The 27854-nt window shown below is 40.6% G+C and overlaps 1 protein-coding gene across 2 annotated transcripts; it reads right to left on the minus strand.

Annotated features, from left to right (window-relative positions):
• Positions 1 to 1169: 1169 nt before the first annotated feature.
• Positions 1170 to 27769, minus strand: LOC129861060 (MAP kinase-activated protein kinase 2-like). Of its 2 annotated transcripts, none has more exons than XM_055932127.1 (10): positions 26917 to 27769; positions 5298 to 5437; positions 5159 to 5223; positions 4950 to 5029; positions 4719 to 4845; positions 4453 to 4528; positions 4218 to 4342; positions 3943 to 4028; positions 2912 to 2989; positions 1170 to 2666 (listed from the first exon to the last, which is right to left on the minus strand). In XM_055932127.1, exons 1-10 carry the CDS (start codon positions 27157 to 27159, stop codon positions 2523 to 2525), a joined length of 1164 nt encoding a protein of 387 aa, XP_055788102.1. In that variant the 5' UTR covers positions 27160 to 27769; the 3' UTR covers positions 1170 to 2522. The 2 variants fall into 2 exon arrangements, with proteins under 2 accessions (XP_055788102.1, XP_055788101.1); XM_055932126.1 differs by having other exon boundaries at positions 2912 to 2992; positions 26917 to 27768.
• Positions 27770 to 27854: the final 85 nt, after the last annotated feature.

Raw genomic sequence — 27854 nt, forward strand, 5'->3', positions numbered from 1 at the left:
ACTTGTCAGGTGGATGGATTATCTTGGCAAAGGAGAAATGATCATTAACAGACGTAAACAAATTTGTGCACAACATCTGAGAGAAAAAAGCTTTTAGTGCGCGTATGGAACATTTTTGGGATCTTTTATTTCAGCTCATGAAAAATGGGACCAACACTTTTACATGTTGCGTCTGTATTTTTGTTCAGTATATTAATGTGGTTTTTGAACACTAATTTGTTTACAAGCATGGTAGCTGTACTTTTAGTTATGGTTGGCACAGCTTATTGGCCATTATCCAATCAACGTTTCTCAATAGGTTCACAGCATGTGAATGCATCTATCTAGTATTTACAACTTCACAACTGCTAATTACTACCTTCCAACTTAGTTATGAACACAGCATAACTTAAGGTGACCAATCTTAGACATGGAGTACCACACAGTGTGCATAATTTGTTTGAACCCAGCACTAACACACCTGATTCAACTTATCTTCAATTAAGACAAATGCAGGGCTGGAACAAGAACCTAGCTGCACATAAAGCAGCCTTCTATTCCAGAAACACTGGTCATCTTTGGCATTGGAAAATATCAAAAAAGTTTGAATAGGAAAAAAATATTTGTTATAGCAGGATGTTTAAATAGAATGCTTACTTATTCCGTTTGATCATTTGTTTTAATTAATGCAGGCCAGTGTGTGGGCCTTTTATCTTTGATCTAGATGTGACCACACACCGCCTAACACATCAGGGGACATAGCAATAATGACATAACCAAATATCTTATTTAAACCTCTTCCTTGCAGTGTATTGACGCAAAATAAGGCAGCCCAATTGACATTTTTCACTAATTGGTCTTTCGACCAATCAAACCAACTCTGAAAAAGATCTGTGATTGGTCAAAATACCATTTAGTGGTAAAAATATCAGAATTGAGTTGCCCGTGTAAACGTAGCCTTAGAACCCTGCATTACATCACAAAATCGTCCACTCCAAGTCACGCATATATCAGAGGTTGACTGTATGAGGTTGAAAGCTTGTCTTTCCATCTCCATGACAGCAGAGGGTGGTAAAGGGCTGTACAAACAGGAGAATGTCTTACATTGCCACAGTATGACATCAAGGCTACTTTAGGATTCTGGCACACCACCAGTCACATACCAAATCAACACTTTCGAGAGGACAAGCGACTTTGTACGAGTTTTAATCCACAGTAAAAGACAGCCAGGACATTAGTACAGCAGTTTGAGACTAGATGTGCTACATTTCATATGTGTACCGCCATACCCCCATGCATTACAATGGTGCCCTTACCCTCAGTGTTCCCCATCACCTACCACAGCAGAAACCCTGAACAACACTATTGGTGATGTGTTGAAACCGACAGTTAGTGACACTGATGTTGTAGAGTTCACTAGTAAGAATTCTCTGATAAGATTTTCAAAAGAGTGCAATCAGCATTAATCTGTGGCTACACCATCTATGGGCTTTTGTGAGCTCATTCTATTGGGTGGATATTGGATAACAATGTCCCTGCACTACTGTCTACCACAAGGTGGCTTGAATATTCCCTCACTGTCATCACATTGGGAAAAATCCAAATTTGAGACTAGTGCACAGACCTTGAATTTGTGTCAATCACGGATAACGTCAATGGGAGGTGTGTGAAAAGTTAGGCTACGTGCACAGGTCTCAAGTAAGAATTCGTCCCAATGTTCTCAAGGCACACAGTCTTCCTTTCTAAACAGTCAGTCCACTTTAATGGTGGTGGTTATAGTTATAGTTCTGGCTACAGGTGTGTTGGCTAAGAAATCAAACCCAACCAACAAAGAAAACCCATTAAATTTCAGTCATACAATTCAAAAGTCCAATCTAAAACAAAGCAAAGAGTTCATGGCAAACAAAAAGTCCCACACAACAAATAGAAAATGAATACCATTGGTGTGAATAAGTATATACAACGAATGACAACTAAAGCAAACTAAAATACATACAATTGAACAAACAGAAAACATTGCATCCCCCATTGTGAAGAGTTAACTAATGTGGCCCTTCAGTGCACAGGTAATGTTTCCAGTGCATAGCAGGAAAACAAATATTAGACATAGCCATGTCCTTAAAGCAGGGGTAACCACAGTATAACTGGATGTTTCCATGGTCTCTAAGCTACTTACCCACGACAGTATCATCATGAGAACCATGTGGCCAATACTGAGGGGAATCAACATTGAAGAACACAGAACAGAGATGGGTCAGATGCTGAATTAGTTACAGTGCTGTCGGCTCGCATATAGTGATCAACAACAACAAAACCCACTGCCTCACAGATACCATGTGATAAACATCTGATATCTTTGCAGACAAAAAAATATAGTTCTTTACCTTGAATGGCAATGTTAAAAAAAAAACGATTAAAGGGGGTAAAACGATGAGAATAAAACCGCTAAAAATTAAGTTAAAACCTAAAATGGGGAGAAAAAAAATATTGAGATTCTGACTTTATTAGCTCTCTTTCACCGCATGAGTGTGTGCGTGTCTGTTTCACAGGCCCGGTGTTTCAGTGAGTGCTTTGGTTGCCTTCATTCTTCTCTTCATCAGCAGCGGATTGGTCGAGTCCTTGATGGTCTTGATTTTGATTTGCTCATAGTCCACTCTCATGGTTGCTAAGGCACTTGTCATTTCCTCCTAGTAACAAAAATAAAAACACCATTAGCATATCACATAGAAACAATTTCAAATCATGTGTAGATCACATAGAAAATCTAAAGAAGCAAATACACAATTGTGTAGAGTGTTTGCTTCTTTGTTGTACAGTCTAGAGTAGGATATTGTTGTGCTCAATCAGCATGGAAGAGCCGTGTGGATCCAAGTCAGAAGCAGAAAGAACACTATCAAATCACTACAGTGCCTGTGTCTGTGCATGTGTTCACCTTGACCTCCTCCCAGACGTCCTGCTCCTCCTGCAGCACACGGCTGGTGTGGAGAGGGGTTTGAGGGACCTCCATAGACTGCTGCAGGAAGACCAGCATGGGTTAGCTTTAGCACATAGCGTTAGAAAACACATTGTGTCAAACCAAGGCACGTGAATATAGGAGCAAACTGGAAATGTGAAAACTATTCAGAAATTCTTGGATACTTGATAAGTAGGGCTCCTGAGTGGCACAGCGGTCTAAGGCACTGCATTTCAGTGCTAGAGGCGTCACTACAGACCCTGGTTCGGTTCCAGGCTGTATCACAACCGGCTGTGATTGGGAGTCCGATAGGGCGGCGCACAATTGGAACAGCGTCACCCGGCCTACCCCGGGTTTGGCATTCATTGTAAATAAGAATGTGTCCTTAACTTAAGGCATCTTTACTATTAAGTAAAGATACCTTAATAGAAAATTACTCTTGATAGGTGTGTGAATTTGACAATTTTCTTGTCCTGCTAAGCATTCAACATGTAATGAGTACTTTTGGGTGTCAGGGAAAATGTATGGAGTAAAAAGTACATTATTTTCTTTAGGAATGTTGTGAAGTTGTCAAAAAGATCAATCGTAAAGTAAAGATACAGCAAAAAAAGTATTTTTACTTAAATACTTTACTCCACTGCAAACCAGACAGCACCATTTATTTATTTTTTGATAGCCAAGGGCACACTCCAACACTCAGACGTAATTTACAAGCGAAGCATGTGTTTAGTGAGTCCGCCAGATCAGAGGCATTGAAATAAAATGCACATTATTTTATTTAGAAAAATAATGAAGTAAAAGTGAAAGTTGTCAAAAATATAAATAGTAAAGTACAGATATCACAAAAAAGAACTTAACACCACAGTGTATTGGATTCTGTACATATTCTTAATAATAACCTTGTACTATTACATTGTGATCAAAACACACTGTAGCAACAGTTGCTCAATGGGTGTACCACCTAGGCCAAAGGGTATATTAGGGGGAACACAGAGGGGTGCTGTGCTTACATTGATCCAGGGGTGGTTCATGAACTCTGTGATGCTCATCCTCTGGGTGGGCTCAGTCTTCAGCAGGTGGCGGATCAGCTGCTTGGCTGGGAGAGAGAAAAACACAGGAAATCAGAGTTACAACTATTGTAAGCAATTCATACAGAATTAAAACTGCACCAATGCAGTATATGTGAAATTAAAATGTATGTTGTTTTTATACATAAATCCCATCAATGTCATGATATTCATTTTGAATTTGGCCCATATAAATGCCCCTGGCTTCTTTTTATTACCTTCTTCAGACACGTCAGACCACTCTGGGTTTGGGAACTCGTACTGTCCGTTCCTGATGCGTCTCTTCATCCCTGGGGAGATGGCCAGGCCGTGGTTGGAGTAAAAGGGAGGATACCCACACAGCCTGGGGAGAGAGGTGGAGAGGAACATTTACACAAACCAAAACATGCTACGTCCTGTAAATGCTGCTATTGGGAAATGATTCATGCTATCAAACTATTTTGTATCACTTACAGAATATACATGATGACGCCCAGAGACCACATATCACAGGACTTGTCGTACTTCTCTGGACCAAGAACCTCAGGAGCTGGGATAAAGGAGGGAGAAAAAACAAAAGACAAAATAAATTCTAGCATTATATTTAAAGAACATAGTAAATTAATGGCATTGAGGTCTTCATGAATAATTACACCAACAAGATGTAGGGTGTATTATAAACCACAGAGACAGTAAGCATGTTGAACAGCAAGCATGCAGATCGAGGGGCATGCCCTTACCAACATAATAGGGGGTGTAGCATGGCGTTGCCAGGGAGTTGAGTGTGGTGATTTCTTTTGCAAACCCAAAATCGGTGAGTTTGAGGAGGGCGTCTGGCCTTTTGGAGGTGTACAACAGATTCTCTGGCTGAGAGACGGGAAAAAAGCATTACATTTTTTGACTAAACATGTACATAAAATTTGTTCTGCCTGAAGGCATGTATGGTATAATTCTGTTCAGACAGGCTTTACCTTGATGTCTCTGTGAGCAATATCAATGGCATGCAGATACTGGATGGCTTCACCTATACTCTTCATAATGTCAGAGGCCTCTAGATAGGGGGTGGGAGAGAGGAGAAAGAGTTCAAGGCATTACTGAGCAAGGGAACAGTTGCATACCAGTGGAGTGAAGGGAGACATTATTCAAATGGTCAAAAAAATAAAAAAATATATGCCTTTACCTCGTTCTGTGAATGCCTGGTTCCCTCTGTCTTGAATATGGCTAAACAGCTCACCGCCATCCATGCTAAAATATCGAAAAAACATTTAATAACTTAGACTAAAAGGATGTGCGTGTGTGTGTGCGCATGTGTGACCTACCACTCCATGACGATGAGCAGGCATTTTCTGCCCTGGTAGAGGTTCTCGTAGACGTCCATGATGCGTACGATGTGAGAGCAGGGCGACGCCCTCCAGTGCAGCTCTACCTCCCGACGAGCCTTCGCACAATCCTGCAGCATCTGAAGAGGGAGGAGACGAGAGAAGGGTGAGAATGGAATCAGAGGTTACAACTCATCACCACTGATTATAACAGACAGTAGGCCTTCTACATAAAAGTGAAAGCAATATAACAGACAGTCAGAATTACCCAGCATCAGAAGGGGATTTTTAGGCTTGAACTAATAACCAACAATGACGCAAGCTTATGGTAAACCACACAGAGCCGAGCTGCTGACATCTTTCAAAGAAGGTTACGTAGTCTAGATTTCTCCTCAACCAGTGACTAGTGTACCACTTCCTCAACTACTGAGGATGCATCAGGCCAGGGGTCTCAAACTTTCAGTGTCTAACTTGTCACCTTTGTTTCTAAATGAGAAACAACGCAGTGGCTTTTCCGTCATCAGTTTACTACGAGTTTAGAGAAGACCTCAAACCATGACGGAGCAAAAGCCTCATAGAGGTAGTCACTTCCCTGACTCTGCCATTCAGATCTGATTACGGTAGCCTCAGACATCATAATAGAATTTCCCTTCTTCCCAGATGCTACTGCTCCGGAGCCAGCCTTAAGCAACCTAAAGACTTTACTTTCAACTTTGGGAGTGCAAGAACAATACTATATGAAACACCAAGCTGGTGAATAAGCTAAAGGCTTAACCCTCATTGTGCCTGCTGTGATAGGCTAGTAAACAAAAGCACACATTGGTAAACACTTTACAGTCAGATGCATTAATCAAGGGAATCTTGGATTGGCATCAATTCTCCAACGTGTTCTTCCTCCAGATTAAGCTGGCTGTAAACTATATTACTTTGTGGATAACGTCCACTAGCCTGTGTCACATCCTGAGACTTGAACAGTGTAGAGGCCAGTTAAGTCACGTGTAGCAGAGCAGTTTCATGGTAGGGAAAGGCTTCAGGAACACACAGAGACAGACTGACATTTAAAAGTATAACTGACAGTGTTTTAGCTACATGAAATGTTATTCAAATCTGTTCATATACACCCCCAGGGCTTCTAAGCTAACATATAGAATTGTTTTAAGATGGTCATACCTAGGGCTGTGGCGTTCACGAAATTTCATCAGCCGGTGATTGTCAAGTAAATAACTGTCGGTCTCACGGTAACTGACCGTTAATGAACATAAACATTAAGCTTCTACTGGCTTACACAGAAGCCACTGATGAAGACCTTTGGAACATCTACATTAAAAGAAAAAAAGTCTCATACTAATATATATATATATATATATATATATATATATATATATATATATATATATATATATATATATATATATATATATATATATATATATATATATACTGCTCAAAAATATAAAGGGAACACTTAAATAACACAATGTAACTCCAAGTCAATCACACTTCTGTGAAATCAAACTGTCCACTTAGGAAGCAACACTGATTGACAATACATTTCACATGCTGTTGTGCAAATGGAATAGACAAAAGGTGGAAATTATAGGCAATTAGCAAGACACCCCCCAAAACAGGAGTGATTCTGCAGGTGGTGACCACAGACCACTTCTCATTTCCTATGCTTCCTGGCTGATGTTTTGGTCACTTTTGAATGCTGGCGGTGCTCTCACTCTAGTGGTAGCATGAGACGGAGTCTACAACCCACACAAGTGGCTCAGGTAGTGCAGTTCATCCAGGATGGCACATCAATGCGAACTGTGGCAAAAAGGTTTGCTGTGTCTGTCAGCGTAGCGTCCAGAGCATGCAGGCGCTACCAGGAGACAGGCCAGTACATCAGGAGACGTTGAGGAGGCCGTAGGAGGGCAACAACCCAGCAGCAGGACCGCTACCTCCGCCTTTGTGCATGGAGGTGCACTGCCAGCGCCCTGCAAAATTACCTCCAGCAGGCCACAAATGTGTACACTCCATCACATGATCGGGTCTTTCTCACAGCCTACAAGTGAAGGCAGACACATCGGGGACGCAACTACGTGTTCTTATCCAATTCCGAGGTGCATATTGAAGATATTGGTAAAACTGTCCACATTTACTTTGTCAGCGAACAAGATGAGTAGGCCTAACGAACAGTTAAAACACTAGCTTAATTCATTCTACTATCCCCCATAGTACAAAGGTCGACCTATTCGATTCTGTCCGAGAAATAAATATTCCAAACATAGTCTGGGACAGTTGCGGGATGAGATTTAACCAAATAATACAACCACTAGCATCAAAAACTTTTTTTTACGCAATGTGGCTGACAACAGATCAAAACATTTGAGCGTGAATGTTCCATTAGCAGAAAACACCATTATAAAAAGTGACCGCAAATGCAATTTGGCATGTAATGCCTTTTATTATGAAAAGGTGCATTTTTAATGGTGAAAATTATCTTTCCCAAACTTGAAACTCACGCTCTGCTTATTTAGGCCAGTTATGCTCTACACCCCTGTAAAGCAGATTAATGTACTTAATTTTAAGAAGTTATTTGGCGGCTTTGTATCACTAAAGCTTATTAAAACATTTAGGCCTATGGGCTTGGCTACATGAGGTGTGTGACTATGACTAGAAAAAGTCGCAAAAAATGCATTGTTTCTTATGCTGGGCATCATTCACAAGTAATATATAAGTTAAGGGTGACAATATTAGCCAGCAGAAATGTAATCTACGCACTTAATAGCGAATGGAGGACACTTTTCCCTGTGGTTTATTTTCATGCCAGCCAGGTAGGCTATACTCCTGTTGTAAATTAGAAATGTGCTTAACATTAGGAAAGTAAGAGAAATAAATATAGAATGCCTAGCCTATAGAAAGTTGATCCCCCTCTTTTTAGTAGAGGCCATCACTCTGTTCTCTCGCACAATTGCATAGACTACTGAAATGTTGCGCAACATGAGCCATCATGAAGTGTATGATTAGATTTTCGTAACATTTGCATTGATGTCAGAGTGGTTAGAGGGACAATAGAGGAACAATACCAGTGGGGTAAAGTACTTTAGTAAAAATAAAGTACTACTTAAGTCATTTTTTGGGGTATCTGTAGTTTACCATTTATATTTTTCACAACTTTTACTTCACTACATTCCTAAAGAAAATAAATGTACTTCATACTCCATACATTTTCCCTGACACCCAAAAGTACTAGCTACATTTTGACAGGAAAATGGTCCAATTCATACACTTATCAAGAGAACATCCCTGGTCATCCCTACGGCATCTGATCTGGCGTACACACTAACCACAAATGCGTAGTTTGTAAATGATGTCTGAGTGCTGGAGGGCGACACTGGTTATCCGTAAACAATAAAAAATATAATAAAATGTTTAAAAAATGGTGCCATATGTTTTGCTTAATATAACGAATTTGAAATGTATACTTTTACTATTGATACTTAACTACATTTCAGCAATAACAAGTATGACAATTGAGTACTTTTCCCACCACTGGACAATAGAGTGCTGAGTACCAGGCAGTTAGCAAGTTTGGTAGGATACTAATGACCATCAGCAGCAGCAGAGCTTGGAGAAGCCTAATTACCATTTTTTTTCACCTTTATTTAACCAGGTAGGCAAGTTGAGAGCACGTTCTCATTTACAATTGCGACCTGGCCAAGATAAAGCAAAGCAGTTCGACACATACAACAACACATAGTTACACATGGAGTAAAACAAACATAGTCAATAATACAGTGAAAAATAAGTCTATATACAATGTGAGCAAGTGAGGTGAGAAGGGATATATAAATAAAAATATAAAAAAGGCCATGGTGGTGATGTAAATACAATATAGCAAGTAAAAACACTGGAATGGTTGGTTTGCAGTGGAAGAATGTGCAAAGTAGAGATAGAAATAATGGGGTGCAAAGGAGCAAAATAAAATAAATACAGTAGGTAAAGAGGTAGTTGTTTGGGCTAAATTATAGATGGGCTATGTACAGGTGCAGTAATCTATGAGCTGCTCTGACAGCTGGTGCTTAAAGCTAGTGAGGGAGATAAGTGTTTCCAGGTTCAGAGATTTTTGTAGTTCGTTCCAGTCATTGGCAGCAGAGAACTGGAAGGAGAGGCGGCCAAAGTAGGTGTTGGCTTTGGGGATGACCAGTGAAATATACCTGCTGGAGCGCGTGCTACAGGTAGGTGCTGCTATGGTGACCAGTGAGCTGAGATAAGGCGGAGCTTTACCTAGCAAAGACTTATAGATGACCTGGAGCCAGTGGGTTTGGCGACGAGTATGAAGCGAGGGCCAGCCAACGAGAGTGTACAGGTCTCAGTGGTGGGTAGTATATGGGGCTTTGGTGACAAAACGGATGGCACTGTGATAGACTGCATCCAATTTATTGAGTAGGGTTTTGGAGGCTATTTTGTAAATGACATCACCGAAGTCGAGGATTGGTAGGATGGTCAGTTTTACAAGGGTATGTTTGGCAGCATGAGTGAAGGATGCTTTGTTGCGGAATAGGAAGCCAATTCTAGATTTAACTTTGGATTGGAGATGTTTGATGTGAGTCTGGAAGGAGAGTTTACAGTCTAACCAGACACCTAGGTATTTGTAGTTGTCCACATATTCTAAGTCAGAGCCGTCCAGAGTAGTGATGTTGGACAGGCGGGCAGGTAGCGATCGGTTGAAGAGCATGTATTTAGTTTTACTTGTATTTAAGAGCAATTGGAGGCCACGGAAGGAGAGTTGTATGGCATTGAAGCTCGCCTTACCATGACTAAACGGTCACACAGAACTTGACTGCCTTCTTGACAGGAGGTGTGATGGTAATACAGTCACACCAACAGACCTATTCAAGCTACCATTGTGGGCTAAGGGTTAAACATGGCAATACATAAAATATGTCTTATCCAAGACCTGAGTCCATGCAGAGCGGTGTTACCATAGCCAATCAGAGCTACAGTAGGCCTTTATGCAAATAAGCCATTGCCACACAGGCCTGCCATCAGTCCCTTTGAAATGGACTGTGTATACAGGCAGTAGCAACAGCGCAACTTTAGCTCAAAGGCATTCGTGAAAAGCCACAAAATTCACCCAAATGGATTTCTGCAAATACCACAGGAGTCCCCTTACATTTGGGAACTTTACAGTCCTATTGATCAAACCACCATGAAAAAGGTTGGCTCGCTCTCCCTCGGGTACGCACATCAACTAATGCAAGCCAAAGCGAGATGAGCCAAACTAACGAGTGAACATTAGACAAACCCTCTCAATCTTTTCAGCTAGTTGGCTGTCAAAATTGCACTGATAAACAATGGGGTAGCCTAATCTTCCTTATGCAGCTTGCCTGCCAATGCATGCTTGTCCCAACCCACGTTTTGACAACAATGTGAACTTGCCTGCTCGCCCATTTGATTGATGCCAAATACATTGGATTGACAACTAAAGTCATTTTTTTGTAAATTTCCTCCAGTGTGTCAGTAGGCTCGGGGATAGAGGAACAGGAATAATGAAGGTCATTTAAATGTAGTTGGGCCGTGACAGGCCTCACACTCCAGTAAAGTAGATGGTGGTGTATGATCCCAGCGTTCCTCAGCTTGGGTGCTTGACTGCCACTGTAACTGGCTAAAGTTGGCTAGATACTTCCAGACAAATGAGAGAACACCTCACTGACCATAATATGACCAAATGGATAGTAGTCGTTCAAGTGCAGCATAGCGATTCACATTTCTTGCTAGCTAACCAAATGACACCTGCATCTCTAGCTGTAGCCACCGAAAAACAATGAGTGGAAAAAGTTGGTCACTCACCCAGTCCTCCAATGACATGACATCCTCCCAGCAGCTAGCTAGCTAAAGTTAGCAAGCTAAAAACACAGAGCCTACATTCCTCCGTTACATTCCTCCGTTTTTCTGAAAAACAGTGCATCCCAAATGGGTGGAGGCAGCAAACAATGTACCAGGCCAGCTATGATTTACAACCGGATATGACCTATTTTTAAAAACCTCTTATAAAAAGTTGGTTTGGCAGCATAAAAACTCAGAATTTGAGGTTATGGACAATTATGATTGTCTTTAATATTTGCGAAGTACTTAAAACGCTGTCAGTTCCACTTTCAGGCTCTTCTGGAATGTAAGAAAAACACTGTATTCTCCTCAAAGTATTGTATGAATGTGGGATTACCCAGTACCTTTGACTCCTGGTATTGACTTAATGCAACTAGTCCTTTATGCACTAAACCCGAACATGCAGAAATCCAAAGCAACTAAAAAGTAGGCAAATTGATTTTTACAAGTGAACAGCACTTATAGGCTTAAAGAAAGCTTGCACTTAATGCATGTCGGAGGTTCGAGGCCCAAGGTGTCAGTGGTGTTGCGTCCTCCTGGCCCTGTTTACTGTGCGTAATAGGCTTGGGCGATATACTGTTTATCAGGGTATTTCAAAATACCAACTGAATGGTTTTCAATATCGTGGGTGCGTGCTACGCCCCTGCTTATAACTAAGTTATTTATAACTATAAGAAGTGTAAGATGTGTCAAAGCTCCAGCTATGCATTTGGTTTGCTAACTTGTTATCTAAGTGGCAAGATGTCAAGGTAAAGCGTCTTGGCAAAAAAACGTGTGCATAAAAGAAAGATCCATCTATAGTACCAGTCAAAGGTTTGGACACATACTCATTCAAGGGTTTTTCTTTATTCTTGCTATTTTCTACATTGTAGAATACTAGTGAAGACATCAAAACTATGAAATAACACATATGGAATCATGTGGTAACCAAAAAGTGTTAAATCAAAATAGATTTTATATTTGAGTTTCTTCAAAGTAGCCACCCTTTGCCTTGATGACAGCTTTGCACACTCTTGGCATTCTCTCAACCAGCTTCATGAGGAATGCTTTTCCAACAGTCTTGAAGGAGTTCCCATATACGCTGAGCACTTGTCGGCTTAATTTCCTTCACTCTGCGGTCCAACTCATCCCAAACCTTGAGGCCAGGTGGGTTGAGGCCAGGTGATTGTGGAGGCCAGGTCTTCTGATGCAGTACTCCATCACTCTCCTTGGTCAAATAGCCCTTACACAGCCTGGAGGTGTGTTGTGTCATTGTCCTGTTGAAACCAAATGACAGTGGGACTAAGCACAAACCAGATGGGATGGCGTATTACTGCAGAATGCTGAGGTAGCCATGCTGGTTAAGTGTGCCTTTAATTCTAAATTATTCACTGACAGTGTCACCATCAAAGCACACCATCACACCTTCTCCTCCATGCTTCATGGTGGGAACCACACATGCAGAGATCATCCATTTACCTACTCTGCGTCTCACAAAGACACAGCGGTTGGAACCAAAAACTTCAAATTTGTACTCCAGACCAAAGGACAGATTTTTCTAATGCCCATTGCTCGTGTTTCTTGGCCCAAGCAAGTATCTTCTTATTGGTGTCCTTTAGTAGTGGTTTCTTTGCAGCAATTTGACCATGAAGGCCTGATTCATACAGTCTCCTCTGAACAGTTGATGTTGAGATGTGTCTATTACTTGAACTCTGAAGCATTTATTTTGACTGCAATTTCTGAGGCTGGTAACTCTAATGAACTTATCCTCTGCAGCATATGTAACTCTGGGTCTTCCTTTCCTGTGGCAACCCTCATGAGAGCCAGTTTCATCATAGCGCTTGATGGTTTTTGCGACTGTTCAAAGTTCTTGAAATTATCCGCTTTGACTGACCTTCATGTCTTAAAGTAATGATGGACTACCGTTTCTCTTTGCTTATTTGAGATGTTCTTGACATAATATGGACTTGGTCTTTTACCAAATAGGGCTATTTGGTAAAAGCATTAAGGAAAGATTTAGCACAAATTAACTTTCAACAAGGAACACCTGTTAATTGAAATGCATTCCAGGTGACTACCTCATGAAGCTGGTTGAGATAATGCCAAGAGTGTGCAAAGCTGTCATCAAGGCAAAAGGTGGCTACTTGAAGAATCAAATATTTTGAGTTGTTTAACATTTTTTGGTTACTACATGATCTCGTGTGTTATTTCATAGTTTTGATGTCTTTACTATTATTCTACAATGTAGAAAATAGTAAAAATAAAGAAAAACCCTGGAATGAGTAGGTGTCCGAATTTGACTGGTACTGTATATAAAATAAAATGTAATGGTGCCCCTTGCGTGCACTTCCAGTAATAACGTATACCCGGTTTGATACAGAAACGGTTTAAGTTATGAAAATCTGAATAGTGCCAAACCCCAATTTGTAGCCTACCCACTTGCACATCAACAAACAAGAGTCACTCCCTGACGTCATTCAGTATCCCTGGGAGGAGGGGGCTCTGTACAGCTGGCACTGTCATTCCCTCAGCATAACACACACCACCCACGCGTATGTACCCACACACGTCAGACATGTTTATGGGCTACCTGAGCCTTGCAATGAGAACTGCACAAAGAGCAGAATAAATACCAGCCCATGGAGAGAAGCAGGAGATTGAACTTCACTCAACTTTCTAGAGTTTTCCATGTTAGTTAACACTATCAATGTTTCCCTTTACAGTGTCAATTGTGATCGAATCAATGCAATATTAGCCACTTTCAACGCAACATACCGAAACAAACTATGCAAGAAATGTTGTTGTAGGCAGAAGGCATAGGAGTAGGATTCAATTGCACACAATTCAGCCTGTACTCTACACAGACCGGTGCGGCATTGCCAATCAGCGCTGCAGTAGGCTTATATGCAAATAGACCATTGACATATATGGATCTGTGCCATTTACTTTTTTTTTTGTGCCATTTACTTTTTTGGGGGGGCGGTCGTCCTACAATTGCACAAAATGTGCTGATTTCTAGACATCTTTGAAAAGCAAGTCAGGTAAAGAGCTGGTTTGTCTTAATAAAGGGGCAGTGTTGTATTTTGAGACAGCCTTGAATAAGTTAATTAGCCAATAGACAGAGGGGTAGCATAATGTGTCTGATTCTGTTTATTTTATTTTGTAAAGTGTTTTCATGCAAACCAAACATGTTGAGTCACCTTGTCTGAAGGACAAGTGGATAAACAGGTTAATGTGAAGCCCTGCATGTTTTTTTCTCAAATGTCTGATGGAATGTAGGCCTACATTAAACACCACATTGGCTGCAACTGTAGGCTGAATGATAGAACAGCTATTGCCATGTTAAAATTATATGGAATGCATTTTTACCATAGTTTATGGTAGGCCACTCTGGTAGGCCTACACTATGATCAAATAGACACAGTGGCCTACTTGGCCACTTAAAACTAACTTAAAGCAGGAACAGCCAGTGTTCACAGCTGCAGAGAATTTTCACAATGTTCAAGTTTGCGCTCAGCAGACCTGAAATTTGCTCAGTGACTGAAAACATTTGAGGGAATATTGGTCACAACTAGGGATGCACAATATCGGAATCGAACGAAAAATGCCGACATCGGTATTGGCCCGATGTCTAGTTTAATGCCGATGTGCAAAACCAATGTCAAAGCTGCCGTGCATACCTATATAAAATGTAGGTACATGACGTAATGACGCCACATAACATTTTGCGCTACACTGGCAAAACAGAAAATTTCAGCGAGACAACTCAGAGGAAATCCCTTAAATCGCCAAGATAATGAAATTCATTGCCCTTGACAATCAACCGTTCTCTATCGTCGGTGATGTTGGCTTTCGCGACTGGTCGAGCACCGGTACACACTAACAAGTGCACTATTTTTCAGATGTTTCCCTACCAGAGTTACACAGTATTAGCGTCACTGCTATTAGCTTCACAACATACTTTGGAACGCCATTTGGGTCTAAGCGTGTCAAAAAAGATACACGTCAAATAACACTATTTGATGCATTAAATAAGCCTTTAACTTGACACATCAAATAACGACCTGTATGCGACCTGTATGACCTGTATGCCCTAGTCGGCTGGCCCTCGCTACATGTTCGTCGTCAGACCCACTGGCTCCAGGTCATCTACAAGGCTATGCTAGGTAAAGTGCCGCCTTATCTCAGTTCACTGGTCACGATGGCTACACCCACCCGTAGCACCCGCTCCAGCAGGTGTATCTCACTGATCATCCCTAAAGCCAAAACCTCATTTGGACATCTTTCCTTCCAGTTCTCTGCTGCCTGCAACTGGAACGAATTGCAAAAATCTCTGAAGTTGGAGACTTTTCTCTCCCTCAACAACTTTAAAAATCTGCTATCCGAGCAGCTAACCGATCGCTGCAGCTGTACATAGTCCATCTGTAAACTACCCACCCAATTTACCTACCTCACCCCCATACTGCTTTTATTTATTTACTTTTCTGCTCTTTTGCACACCAGAATCTCTTCTTGCACATGATCATCTGATGATTTATCACTCCAGTGTTAATCTGCTAAATTGTAATTATTCGATTTATTGCCTACCTCATGCCTTTTGCACACATTGTATATAGATTCTCTTTTTTCTACCATGTTATTGACTTGTTTATTGTTTACTCCATGTGTAACTCTGTGTTGTCTGTTCACACTGCTATGCTTTATCTTGGCCAGGTCGCAGTTGCAAATGAGAACTTGTTCTCAACTAGCCTACCTGGTTAAATAAAGGTGAAATAAAAATAAAATAAAAAAACTGTTCTATTATAGAATGTTGTGTGTGCAGAATTTGCAATTGCAGGCCAGGCGCCCCCACTACTATCAGTAGCACTGTCAAAGCTGTACAAAAAAGTCTGCAAACAAGCAAAGACCGGCCAGAGTTTACGCAAATATTAGCATTGTAGGTCTTATCGTAGGACTGTGAACGTGTGAAATCACCTCCCCAGTCAGCCTATTGGGTGTATTGACATTCATATTGTACTGTACAGCTTTACCTAAGGATTGGGGATCAATAAAATGGGGTATCAGTCTACTCAATACCCAATATATTTTTTCCCAAAGTGTTCAATACACATAGGTTGAAAATAAATGTGGCTCTACTCCGTTGTTTCAGAGTCCCGCAATAAGAGCTACGATGCTAATGTTTTTCTGGATGTCACTGAGTAGACTGATACCTATGGATTGTTGATCAATGACATGGGGTAAGGCTGTTAAATAAGTATGCCCCCAATGCAATTCTAAAGTAGAATACATCCAGTGTGATTTCAACATTGTCAACTTTACAAAATTGTCTTTTGTTGATTTTACATAACATTCCAGCCTTATTTTGCATGATCTATTCAATTATGGCATAACTATACTATTTGTATTAATTTGCTTCACTGTCAATTACATACTTTAATTTTGAAAGCTAACCGCAAAGTCCACTATTGTGGCTAGCTTCACATAGATGGTCCGACCACCATTAATCAAATAACTGTCTTATAAATTAGGATTATTTTAGATGATACATGGCTATAGCTACTGAAACAGATGTTGTTTTGCTATGTTTATGAGGAAGAACATTGTTTGCATCAATGAGCTAGCTAGCTTTTATTTTATGACCAGCACTGTAGGTGTGCAAGACAACTTTACCAGCATCATAGCATACATATCGATGAATCGTTGTGACATCTAAAATACGAGTGAGCGTAATCAATGTGTAATAACTACGTAAAATTTTTTATGAACGCATTAAATGATGTGACGTGCAGTCATATTCAAGTCCTGATTGGTCAACAAGCTTATTTGACATGTCAAATAGTGTTATTTGTAGAGGTCGACCGATTAATCGGAATGGACGATTAATTAGGGTTGATTTCAAGTTGTCATAATCGGTAATCGGCATTTTTGGACACGGACGAATACATTGCACTCCAAGAGAAGACTGCGTGGCAGGCTGACTACCTGTTATGCGAGTGCAGCAAGGAGCCAAGGTAAGATGCTAGCTAGCATTAAACGTATCTTATGAAAAACAATCAAACTACACATGGTTGATGATATTACTAGTTTTTCTAGCTTGTCCTGCGTTGCATATAATCGATGCGGTGCTTGTTAATTTATCATTGAATCATAGCCTACTTCACCAAACGGGTGATTTAACAAGCGCATTCGCGAAAAAAGCACTGTCGTTGCACCAATGTGTACCTAACCATAAACATCAATGCCTTTCTTAAAATAAATACACAAGTAAATATTTTTTCAACCTGCATATTTAGTTAATATTGCCTGCTAACATGAATTTCTTTTAACTAGGGAAATTGTGTAACTTCTCTTGCGTTCTGTGCAACAGTCAGGGTATATGCAGCAGTTTGGGCCACCTGGCTCGTGGCAAACATGTGTGAAGACCATTTCTTCCTAACAAAGACAGCCAACTTCGCCAAACGGGGGATGATTTAACAAAAGTGCATTTGCGAAAAAAGCACAATCGTTGCACGAATGTACCTAACCATAAACCTCAATGCCTTTCTTAAAATCAATACACAGAAGAATATATTTTTAAACCTGCATATATAGTTAAAAGAAATTCATGTTAGCAGGCAATATTAAACTAGGGAAATTGTGTCACTTCTCTTGCGTTCATTGCACGCAGAGTCAGGGTATATGCAACAGTTTGGGCCACCTGTCTCGTTGTGAACTAATTTGCTAATCCAATGACATAACATTGAAGGTTGTGCAATGTAACAGCAATATTTAGACTTAGATAAAATACGGAACCGTTCCGTATTTCACTGAAAGAATAAACATTTTGTTTTCGAAATTATAGTTTCCAGATTTGACCATATTAATGACCTAAGGCTCGTATTTCTGTGTGTTATCATAACTATGTCTATGATTTCATAGAGCAGTCTGATTGAGCGGTGGTAGGCAGCAGCAGGCTCGTAAGCATTCATTCAAACAGCACACCTGCGTTTGCCAGCAGCTCTTCGCAATGTTTATGACTTCAAGCCTATCAACTCCCGAGATTAGGCTGGCAATAAAGTACCTATTAGAACATCCAATAGTCAAAGGTATATGAAATACAAATGGTATAGAGAAAAATAGTCCTGTAATAACTACAAACTAAAACTTCTTACCTGGGAATATTGAAGACTCATGTTAAAAGGAACCACCAGCTTTCATATGTTCTCATGTTCTGAGCAAGGAACTTAAACGTTAGCTTTTTTACATGGCACATATTGCACTTTTACTTTCTTCTCCAACACTTACATGCTGACCAGACCGGACCTGTCGTGTGCGCGAGCGTCGCAAAATAAATTTAGAAATCCATGTTATTCAATTATTGCGCCAACGAGCATCTGCGACGCCAAGGGCTAAAATAGAACTCATTGCAATTTCTGACGCAGATCACGCTGCAAGTCCTGCCTCTCCCCATCTCCTCATTGGTTCATAGAAGCAGGTACCTACGTGCCATCTCCTCATTGGTTATACCCACGTGGGTGATTGAAAGACAAACTTTGTTGCCGGTTGTCGTGGAAATACAATGAAAGTTTAGATGCAAATCGCCATATAAGTTCAAAGATGAAAAAGCCTGGAAGGAGGAGAGATGACTAGAAACGATTCGGTTGGCCGTTTAATGTGTGGATTAATTGTCGGAGTAGAGGTCCTTGAGTTATTTTAACTGAAATGCACAATGTTTATATCCCAGGACAAATTAGCTAGCAACAGCAAGCTAGCTAAATAGGACAAATTAACGTTAGCTAGCAAGAGCAAGCTAAATTGCCATACATGTTTAATGCTTTTTGACCTGTCCCCAAATTAATGTCATTGGTTCAGAGTTTGTTTTGATATTTTAACCTGCTTGTCGTGATCGCGTTTGGTGTGGGGGGCAAAATACATTTATGCACGATAGCGCAGCTGGTTTGGGTTCCTTGTTAGTTTTTGCATTATTTAAACCAAATTGAACACGTTTCATGATTTATTTGAGACTAAATTGATTTTATTGATGTATTATATGAAGTTAAAATAAAAGTGTTCATTGTTCATTCAGTAATGTTGTAATTGTCATTATTACAAGTATATATTTCAACGGCGATACCGATTTATTGGAGGATCAAAAAAAGCTGATACCGATTAAATCAGACGATTTTTTATATAAAGCAAGTGAAGTGAAATATATATATAAAATGTATATATACAGCAAGAAATAGGTTTTGATGATGTTTTACTGGTAAATGGGGATATACGTAAATGCCAACAAAATAACTTTTTGGTCAGTGTGGTGTGAGCAAACTTTATTTAACTAGGCAAGTCAGTTAAGAACAAATTCTTATTTACAATGACGGCCTACCCCGGCCAAACCCAGACGACGCTGGGCCAATTATGCGCCGCCCTATGGGACTCCCAATCACAGCCTGATGTGATACAGCCTGGATTCGAACCAGGGACTGTAGTGACACCTCTTGCACTGAGATGCGTTGCCTTAGACCGCTGCGTCCAAGTGTGTGTGTGTTAACTATTTAACTGTACTAGAACGCTTAAAAAGGTCACAAAGTTTTTGGCAAGGAACATAACCGGACATCGATATCGGCCAAAAATGTCATATCGGCGCATCACTAGTCACAACATCTATATTTTTTTTAGATATCGTGACCAATGTTCCGTCCCCCAAAAAATTGGGCACTGACCAAATTTCAGGTCTGCTGAAATGTATTTTAAATCAGGGGAGAACACAACCAGCCCAGTCAGTTTTAAATCGTAAGATTCAGTATTCTGCTATTCCGGTTAGCTGATAATTCATACAGGCAAAAACAGGAAGGAGTCTCATCCCTCCTCACAGACAGCCTAGCCATTGGCCGTATACCGACAGGCATTTGCAGACAGGGAAGAATCTGCTCTGCTTACACAACAGCCCCTGAAAGGACACTGTCGGGAAGGGCAATGTTGTTCCATTTCCAGCACAGAATCTCTGACACATATATACACACACACAGCAGGCGATTCATACAGTACTATGCTCAAGAGCCCACTTGATAAGAGGCTAAAGCACGTACAGATCTGAGGGTAGGCTAGTAGGCAAACCCCTATCCAAAGAGGGAAAGGCCATCTAAAATGGTGGTTCGTCATTCTAGGGAGGTCTCTCCTCTGGTTTGCCTGTCTCAGGACACCTGCCCAATAAAAGTTGAGTGTCTGCGTGGAGCATGGTGCTGTACAAATCCAGACCGAATAATCCTCCAGTCATCTCTGGCCTCTCGCGCCAGGCTACTTTTAGAGCTCAAACACACCGGAACGACTGTCAAAATATTTGCCTGCCGACAGTACTTAGCACCTCTGTACAGAGTGTCAGCCGTCAATGTCTTTTGTGTTCACACAGCAAATACCTTAAAGTCGTCAGCCAAAGCCCTGTTAAAATACTCCAAACCAGATGGCAGTAGCATTGTTTGGCAATGGATGTCTGTGTTGCTTTAGGGTCTAGTCCCCTCAAACTCAACTCTGGACCTTGGCGCCAGTTCCACAGAGTTTCTTCATTTTCCCCCTCTAAAATCCAGGACCGATTTAGACCTGGGACAGGTTGATTTAATTTTCAGATAGAACAGAAAACCATCAGGATCCGGACCTCGTAGGGTAAGAGTTGAATACCCCTGGTCTAGTCAATGTTTTCTAGCTAGCTGATATATATCATTCAAAAATCATTCAAGGAGAATACATCTTATATGTCTAAGGAGTTAAGAATTGCTCTAGAATTGTTTTGCAGCTTTATTGTTCTAGTTAGAACAATGCTGTCAGTTCCCCCACACGGAGGTTCCTACCCTCTGATTGGCTCGAAGTCAAGTTATCGGCCACTGCCGAGCATTGTGAATCCACAAGTAAAAACAGCAGGTTCGTCGGTACACAGCAGGTACATCTTTTGTTCTAGCAAAAGAAGGCCTCCTACTGTGATGCACCAACCAATAGTCAGATTCTCAGGTTGTTTTATGCTTTAGACATAGGCTTTTTCTCCCCCAGCTAATAGTATAACGACAGTCCAAGCAGGGAAGGAAGAGACAGCAAGGGTGGGGTTACTAATAGCAAACCTTTCAGCTTCAGATCGTAGATGAACTCGACTTTGAGCGACTAAACGCACCGATTCCACATGTTCTCTCTGTCGCTCTTTAAAGAAAAACATTTCAGTCTGGGGGGGTTCAATGTGGCAGTTAATGGTGTTAGTCCACCCATGAGACATAGGAACAAAGCCAGTATCACTTCCTCAAAACAGTCAGAATGAATCTAGGATACTTAAAAACACAAAAAAACAAAAACAAATCTGTCATTGACATTTTTGCAGAGGTTTTAGTCACTCAAATTTACATCAAGTAAATAAGTGAACATTGCTGCTGGGCTGGTCTGTCCTACTGTCTGTGTTCTGCGGTAGGATTGTATAGAGCACAATCACTGCAGCTGTGTATCGTGGTGTTATTGGGCAAGTGAGCATTGTCAAAATCAAAACCCAACCCTAAAGTAACTCAAGACAAAACTCAATTTTGGATGAGACTGACCAAAATTATGCTACTTACTTCGTAGTCAATTTTGACACTAGAATAAATGTTTGACTAATATTGATGCCACATAGGCCGTTTTTGATCAGAAAAGTTGTTTATTGATTTCAGTTGCACTTTAAGGTAGAGTAAGAACAAAGCAGTGGCCAATTACTCAAATGTTTTAAGGGAACATGTGCTCTTCTCTCTATCCCCATTAGGCCTAATAGTATTAGCCTGGCCCGGGCAGCGGAGGAAAGGGTCTAGACTAAGCCTAAAAGCAAAGCTCTCATCCTCAAGACTTTGAACGCAGTAGAAAAGGAAGGATTTGAGAGGTCACAAATATTCAGAGGTTCATGATCTTGAGTCTTTATTCAGATATATAAATCTTTAGCCTTATATAGACTATGTGGGAAAGAAAGAATGACATCTGTTCTTGTGCAATTCCTCCTAAAGGCAACTTGTAAAATACAGCACTGAATGAAGCCCTTCTCCAGCATACCGGTTTAAGGGGCCTGAGAGTCAAAGCCCTGGTCACAATTAGAGCTGGTGGGGGGGGGGGGGGGGGGGGGCGATAAACCGAAACTGAACGGCAACAACCACTTATCGTGAGCATTTTCCTGATATCGTTCATTACAATAAGTAGCCTATACTAGAGAAATGTGAAGTTTAAAATGAAATAAGTTTGCTAATATGGGTTATTGTTAATGGAACAATTGATGGCTACAACAAACTAGTAGTAGTTTAAAAAGGTTTTTAAAAAGTTAAAAGTATCGTCATTAATTCTGTCAATTTATTGCGATATGGATCTGTCCATATGACCGAGCTATAGTCACAATACAACATTACAAGCTGATCGATAAACCCATATACCAGAGGTATCAAACTCATTCCACAGAGGGCCGAGAGCGGGTTTTCGCTCCTCCCTTGCACTTGATTGATGAATTAGGTCACTAATTAGTAAGGAACTCCCCATACCTGGTAGTCTAGGGCTTAATTGAAAGGGAATAGCCTGCAGTTTTATTTTTTAAATTTAACTAGGTAAGTCTGTTAACTTCTTGCGACTATAGGGGGTGCTGTTTCAAATTAGCATAATTGTCTCTACAGATGAAACGGCTTCCTACCCAATTCTTGATCGTACAATATGCATATTATTGTTATTATTGGATAGAAAACACTATCTAGTTTCTATAGCCGTTTGAATTATGTCTCTGAGTGGAACAGAACTTTTTCTACAGCGAAATCCATGACAGGTTTTGCGAAGGTCTGAGAGCGAAGCTCTGATCTCAGTTCAGTTTAAAGGGGTGTGTATATCCTATGGAACGACACGAACTGCACCCGCCTTCCCCTGGATGTCAGTAAGCAATGAGAAGTGGAATGGGCTTCCTACGTCACTCTCAGAGGTTATAAAAGACCAAGGAGTGAGGTGCGCCATCTTTTCGACGTTGAACTTTACGCAGAGAGAGACCTGGGCATGCCATTTTCGAGCGCTCAGTAATGAACTTTAGATATATCAGTCTGTAATTTAATTTGATATAGGTGTTAGAAACATCATAACGAAGCTATTTGAAACCGAGTTATGTCAGATTATGCGAGTATATTGGTATTTCCTCAGTATTGCGTATTGAGGATTTGGACACGTTAGCTAATGTTAGCAATTGTTAGCTATAGTTAGCTGCTATATCATAAGTTGAATGCAACGTTTTACAACCAAGCAACGATTCTTTTGGACAAAGAACCACCATGGCAAGATTCTGATGGAAGCTCGTCGAAAAGTAAGAGCTATTTATGATGTTATTATCTTTTCGACGTTGAACTTTACGCAGAGAGAGACCTGGGCATGCCATTTTCGAGCGCTCAGTAATGAACTTTAGATATATCAGTCTGTAATTTAATTTGATATAGGTGTTAGAAACATCATAACGAAGCTATTTGAAACCGAGTTATGTCAGATTATGCGAGTATATTGGTATTTCCTCAGTATTGCGTATTGAGGATTTGGACACGTTAGCTAATGTTAGCAATTGTTAGCTATAGTTAGCTGCTATATCATAAGTTGAATGCAACGTTTTACAACCAAGCAACGATTCTTTTGGACAAAGAACCACCATGGCAAGATTCTGATGGAAGCTCGTCGAAAAGTAAGAGCTATTTATGATGTTATTCCGTTTTTATGTGGAAAAATGTAAACTCAATAATGGTGATTAGTGACGCCGTTATTGCGTCACTAGTCTGGCTGTAACGCACACTGTATGTCTAGTAACGTTAATTTTAAAAATCTAACTCTGCGGTTGCATTAATAACTAATACATCTTTCATTTCATGTCCAACCTGTATTTTTTTAGTCAAGTTTATGAATAGTTTTCGATAAAAAGTTGTATTATCATGATGCTGCCGGGCAGATTGCTTGAGTAGTTGGACAGTATTTCCATTGTGTAAGCACGATTTGTGCCGCTAAATATGCACATTTTCGATCAAACTCTATATGGATTGTGTAATGTGATGTTACAGTAGTGTCATCGGAAGAATTCTGAGAAGGTTAGTGAAAAAATTAATATATTTTGGCGATGTTTACGTTATCGCTCTCTTTGGCTAGAATCAATGCTCTGGTAACGTTTGCATATGTGGTATGCTAATATAACGATTTATTGTGTTTTCGCTGTAAGACACTTAGAAAATCTGAAATATTGTCTGTATTCACAGGATCTGTGTCTTTCGATTAGTGTATGCTGTGTATCTTTACGAAATGTTTGATGATTAGCAAGTAGGTAAACACGTTGCTCTATGTAGTTATTCTAGTCCATTTGTGATGATGGGTGCAATTGTAACCTATGACATCTACCTGAAATATGCACATTTTTCTAACAAAACTTATCCTATACCATAAATATGTTATCAGACTGTCATCTGAGGCTTTTTCTTGGTTAGGGGCTATCAATATCTTAGTTTAGCCGAATTGGTGATAGCTACTGGTGTTGAGAGAAAATGGTGGACAAGAAAAATGGTGATTTTTGCTAACGTGTTTAGCTAATAGATTTACATAGTGTCTTCCCTGTAAAACATTTTAAAAATCTGAAATGGTGGCTTTATTCACAGGATCTGTATCTTTCATTAGGTGTCTTGGACTTGTGATTTAATGATATTTAGATGCTACTATTTAATTGTGACGCTATGCTAGCGATGCTAATCAGTGTGGGGGGGGTGGGGGGTGCTCCCGGACCCGGGGTAGGTGGTTAAGAACAAATTCTTATTTACAATGACGGCCTACCCCGGCCAACTGTGCACCGCCCTATGGGACTGCCAATCACGGCCGGATGTGATACAAGCTGGATACTAGGCCCTCCATGGAATGAGTTTGACACCGCTGCCATATACACATCTGACACCTCATCCTCATCTCCACTGCAAAGTCAAGCTGTGCTCAGCACCACAATGCCACCAACCCTTGTCGCCCAATCAGAGCAGGAGGGGGATACATGCATCAGGGCTGACCAATAGATCCCAGGGAGCAGACTGAGGAAATATCTGTGGAAGTTATCAATCATCTCTGCCTGAAGGCTAACACTGGGGCTCAACAGGCAGAAACACTGCCCTGAGTGGCAATGAAAGAAGGTAAGAGTGTGTCTGTGAGATGAGGGTGTGAGGTGAATGGAGAGAGGTGGCAGGATGCTGCTATTGTTTAGGGCTTATCTGGGAAACTTAGAAATCAGCATGGGACATCTGTTTGTTTCAAGTCTGTCAATGATCTAGAGATTCTTAGGGTCGACAAAGAACAATGCATTGAAGCGAACAAATGAGTGGCATATCAGTTTCTGAATTTCATAAATAACAGTTGTAATTTTTTTTTAAACATCAGCCTTTTTCTGAAAAGTTCCTGGGAACCTCTGTTATAAAAGCTGATAGCACGAAAGAAACGGATTAGTTTCATTCCGAGACATATTTTCACAAACAATGAATTATTCGTGACTCATTGAATCTGACAGTTGCTGAATATGCCTGTACCTGAAGCCCAGCCTATTAAGTCAATAATGTTAGGGCAAAGACATAGAATGACTATTTAACTGTGTTATATAAATAGGCCTACAGATCAATTATAATGTGTTAGACACAATGTGCTTTAATTTTTCAGAGTAATTAATAAACAATAAATAATGGCAGCAGAAGACCTTTTGTTAGCTTCCATATCTGCTTCAGGGTAGACAAGAGGCCAGAGCTATTTGGGGACCAGAATGACAGCTGCGGTATGTTGATCACCAGCAAAGAAAAGCCCTGGTTGAAAGCAATGTCGACACTAAACAACAGCACCAACTAGGCCTAAATGCAGACATTCAAATAGGATCAGAAAGTTTTCCCATTTTAAAGTGAGAGGAGAGGCTGACATTAGAGCAAATCATTGCTCTTGATTACATTATCAGCAATCCTGATGGTCAGATATGTATCATAGGATTTCTAGTGTACAGTCAGGGACTCAGAGGAAGTGGCACCCACAAGAGATTAACTAGGCCTCAACGGTACTCTGGTTGGCTCTCTTGTGAGCAGTATAGGAGTGAACAGATTTCTTTCTCACTCAAATGGAATTGAAAACTTGAACACAATAAAATGCACTCACTGAAAATGTCTGTGCAACAGACCTAGTGCACTTCAAATCATCTAGGCTTAGGCTATATCACATTGATAAAGGAGAGCTGCACACCCTAGGAGCTCAGATTCAATAATTTTACAACCAACCTTGACAGGGTCGAAATGTTGGTTATAAAATTATTGCATCAGAGCTCCTAGAGTGTGGAGTTCTCCTTTTCTTTTTCAAATATTATACTCCGCTAGCCAGCGCCGCGCCTAAACAGGTGTGCGTTTCTCTCGCCTTCAGATAGATCAATCACATTGCTAACATTATATGGTAACAAAGTTGCAAGTGATACTCATGAACTTATTCAAATGCCACTCTGGAAATTGAATAAGGTGGTGTATTGTGTGCTTTGAAAAGCGTGGGTATGTTTTGAGGAATTCCTAAGCATTTTTTCTGTCCAAATGAAAGAACTTCTGCAGAATGGCAGTACAATACCATAATTGGTCATTCATAAGTGGGATGGGGGGGGGGGGGTGTAATCATACTCGATTGAGTTCTCAAATATGCACGGCTATAAAAGCCCCATTCTTTAACATTACATTGTTTCACTTGGACGGTTTACGTTTTAGTCTACAGTCTCAAATCACAAGAATGCACAAAACACATTTACCTTCAGAGCGTATTTATCTCCACTTCCTTTTTGGAATATCTCCAATACTTTCCCATTTATGCCCATGCCAAGGACTTGACTTGTAACTTTGTAGTCGTCAGTTATGGCATTCTTTTTTATTTGAAGAGGGTTGTGGGGTTTGACGGAAAACGGAGGAAAGGGGGCAGAGTTCAGATTTGGCGCTTGCTGTTGTTGCTGGTTCGGAAAGGCCGGTTGGTTCTGGTTCTGAGCGTTCGATAACATTGTTCTGATTTGGTTTGAGAGAGCGGCTTCACTTATAACTATTCCAATTTTACCGCAGGGAAATCCTCAGTTAAAAATTTTAAAAAATAGTGGTTTCCTAATGCTAGCTACCTGCTGATATGTGGTCGAACTCGCATGCTAACGTTAGCTAGTTATACAATTAATACCTCAGTGCCAAATTCCAGACTCAAGTGGCCTTAAAATAACTTTAGTTAGATTGCTAACTAACACGCGTACTGGTTAAGCTACTTGCTCATGTACCGTCCCTTAATATTCAAAGTTATCTCGCGACAAAGCTAACTCTCTGAAGCTTCTAAATTCACTCGTTTCGACACTCTACCACCTGCATTGAAGTGAAGTCACCACGAGAAATAGGAGGAGCTTTTTTTCGTTAAGCATCCGCTTTCCGTTCTTTGAACATGTGTTTATCTTGTCCAGTATGGGTGGCTTTTCTATCTTTTCAAGGTAGCTCCCACTGAATAAAATCTTCACACTTCAGTGTCGACACGACTTTCAGGTTGTATCTTGTTTGTTTTTTCCCCCTCTCGCTACCGTCGTGTCACAATGACCTCACACGTTTAGCTAGCTCGAGACTACTCTCCGGGAAGATCTCCATTTCTACCTACTTGCGCCCTCTCTCCTCGTATCCTTCTCAAACCCCATTGGACAAGACAGAAGTCCCGCCCCTCTGATCG

This window comes from Salvelinus fontinalis, chromosome 8, assembly GCF_029448725.1.
Source record: "Salvelinus fontinalis isolate EN_2023a chromosome 8, ASM2944872v1, whole genome shotgun sequence".
In the NCBI taxonomy this organism is placed as follows: Eukaryota; Metazoa; Chordata; class Actinopteri; order Salmoniformes; family Salmonidae; genus Salvelinus; species Salvelinus fontinalis.

Excerpts from the sequence above, each read along its gene's own strand:
- LOC129861060 (XM_055932126.1), bottom strand. The coding sequence starts at position 27,159 with ATGTTATCGAACGCTCAGAACCAGAACCAACCGGCCTTTCCGAACCAG. Across the intron at positions 5,224-5,297 it reads CTGCTCATCGTCATGGAGTG|CATGGATGGCGGTGAGCTGT; the intron begins GTAGGTCACACA and ends TCGATATTTTAG. Across the intron at positions 4,343-4,452 it reads GGCGTCATCATGTATATTCT|GCTGTGTGGGTATCCTCCCT; the intron begins GTAAGTGATACA and ends CTCTCTCCCCAG.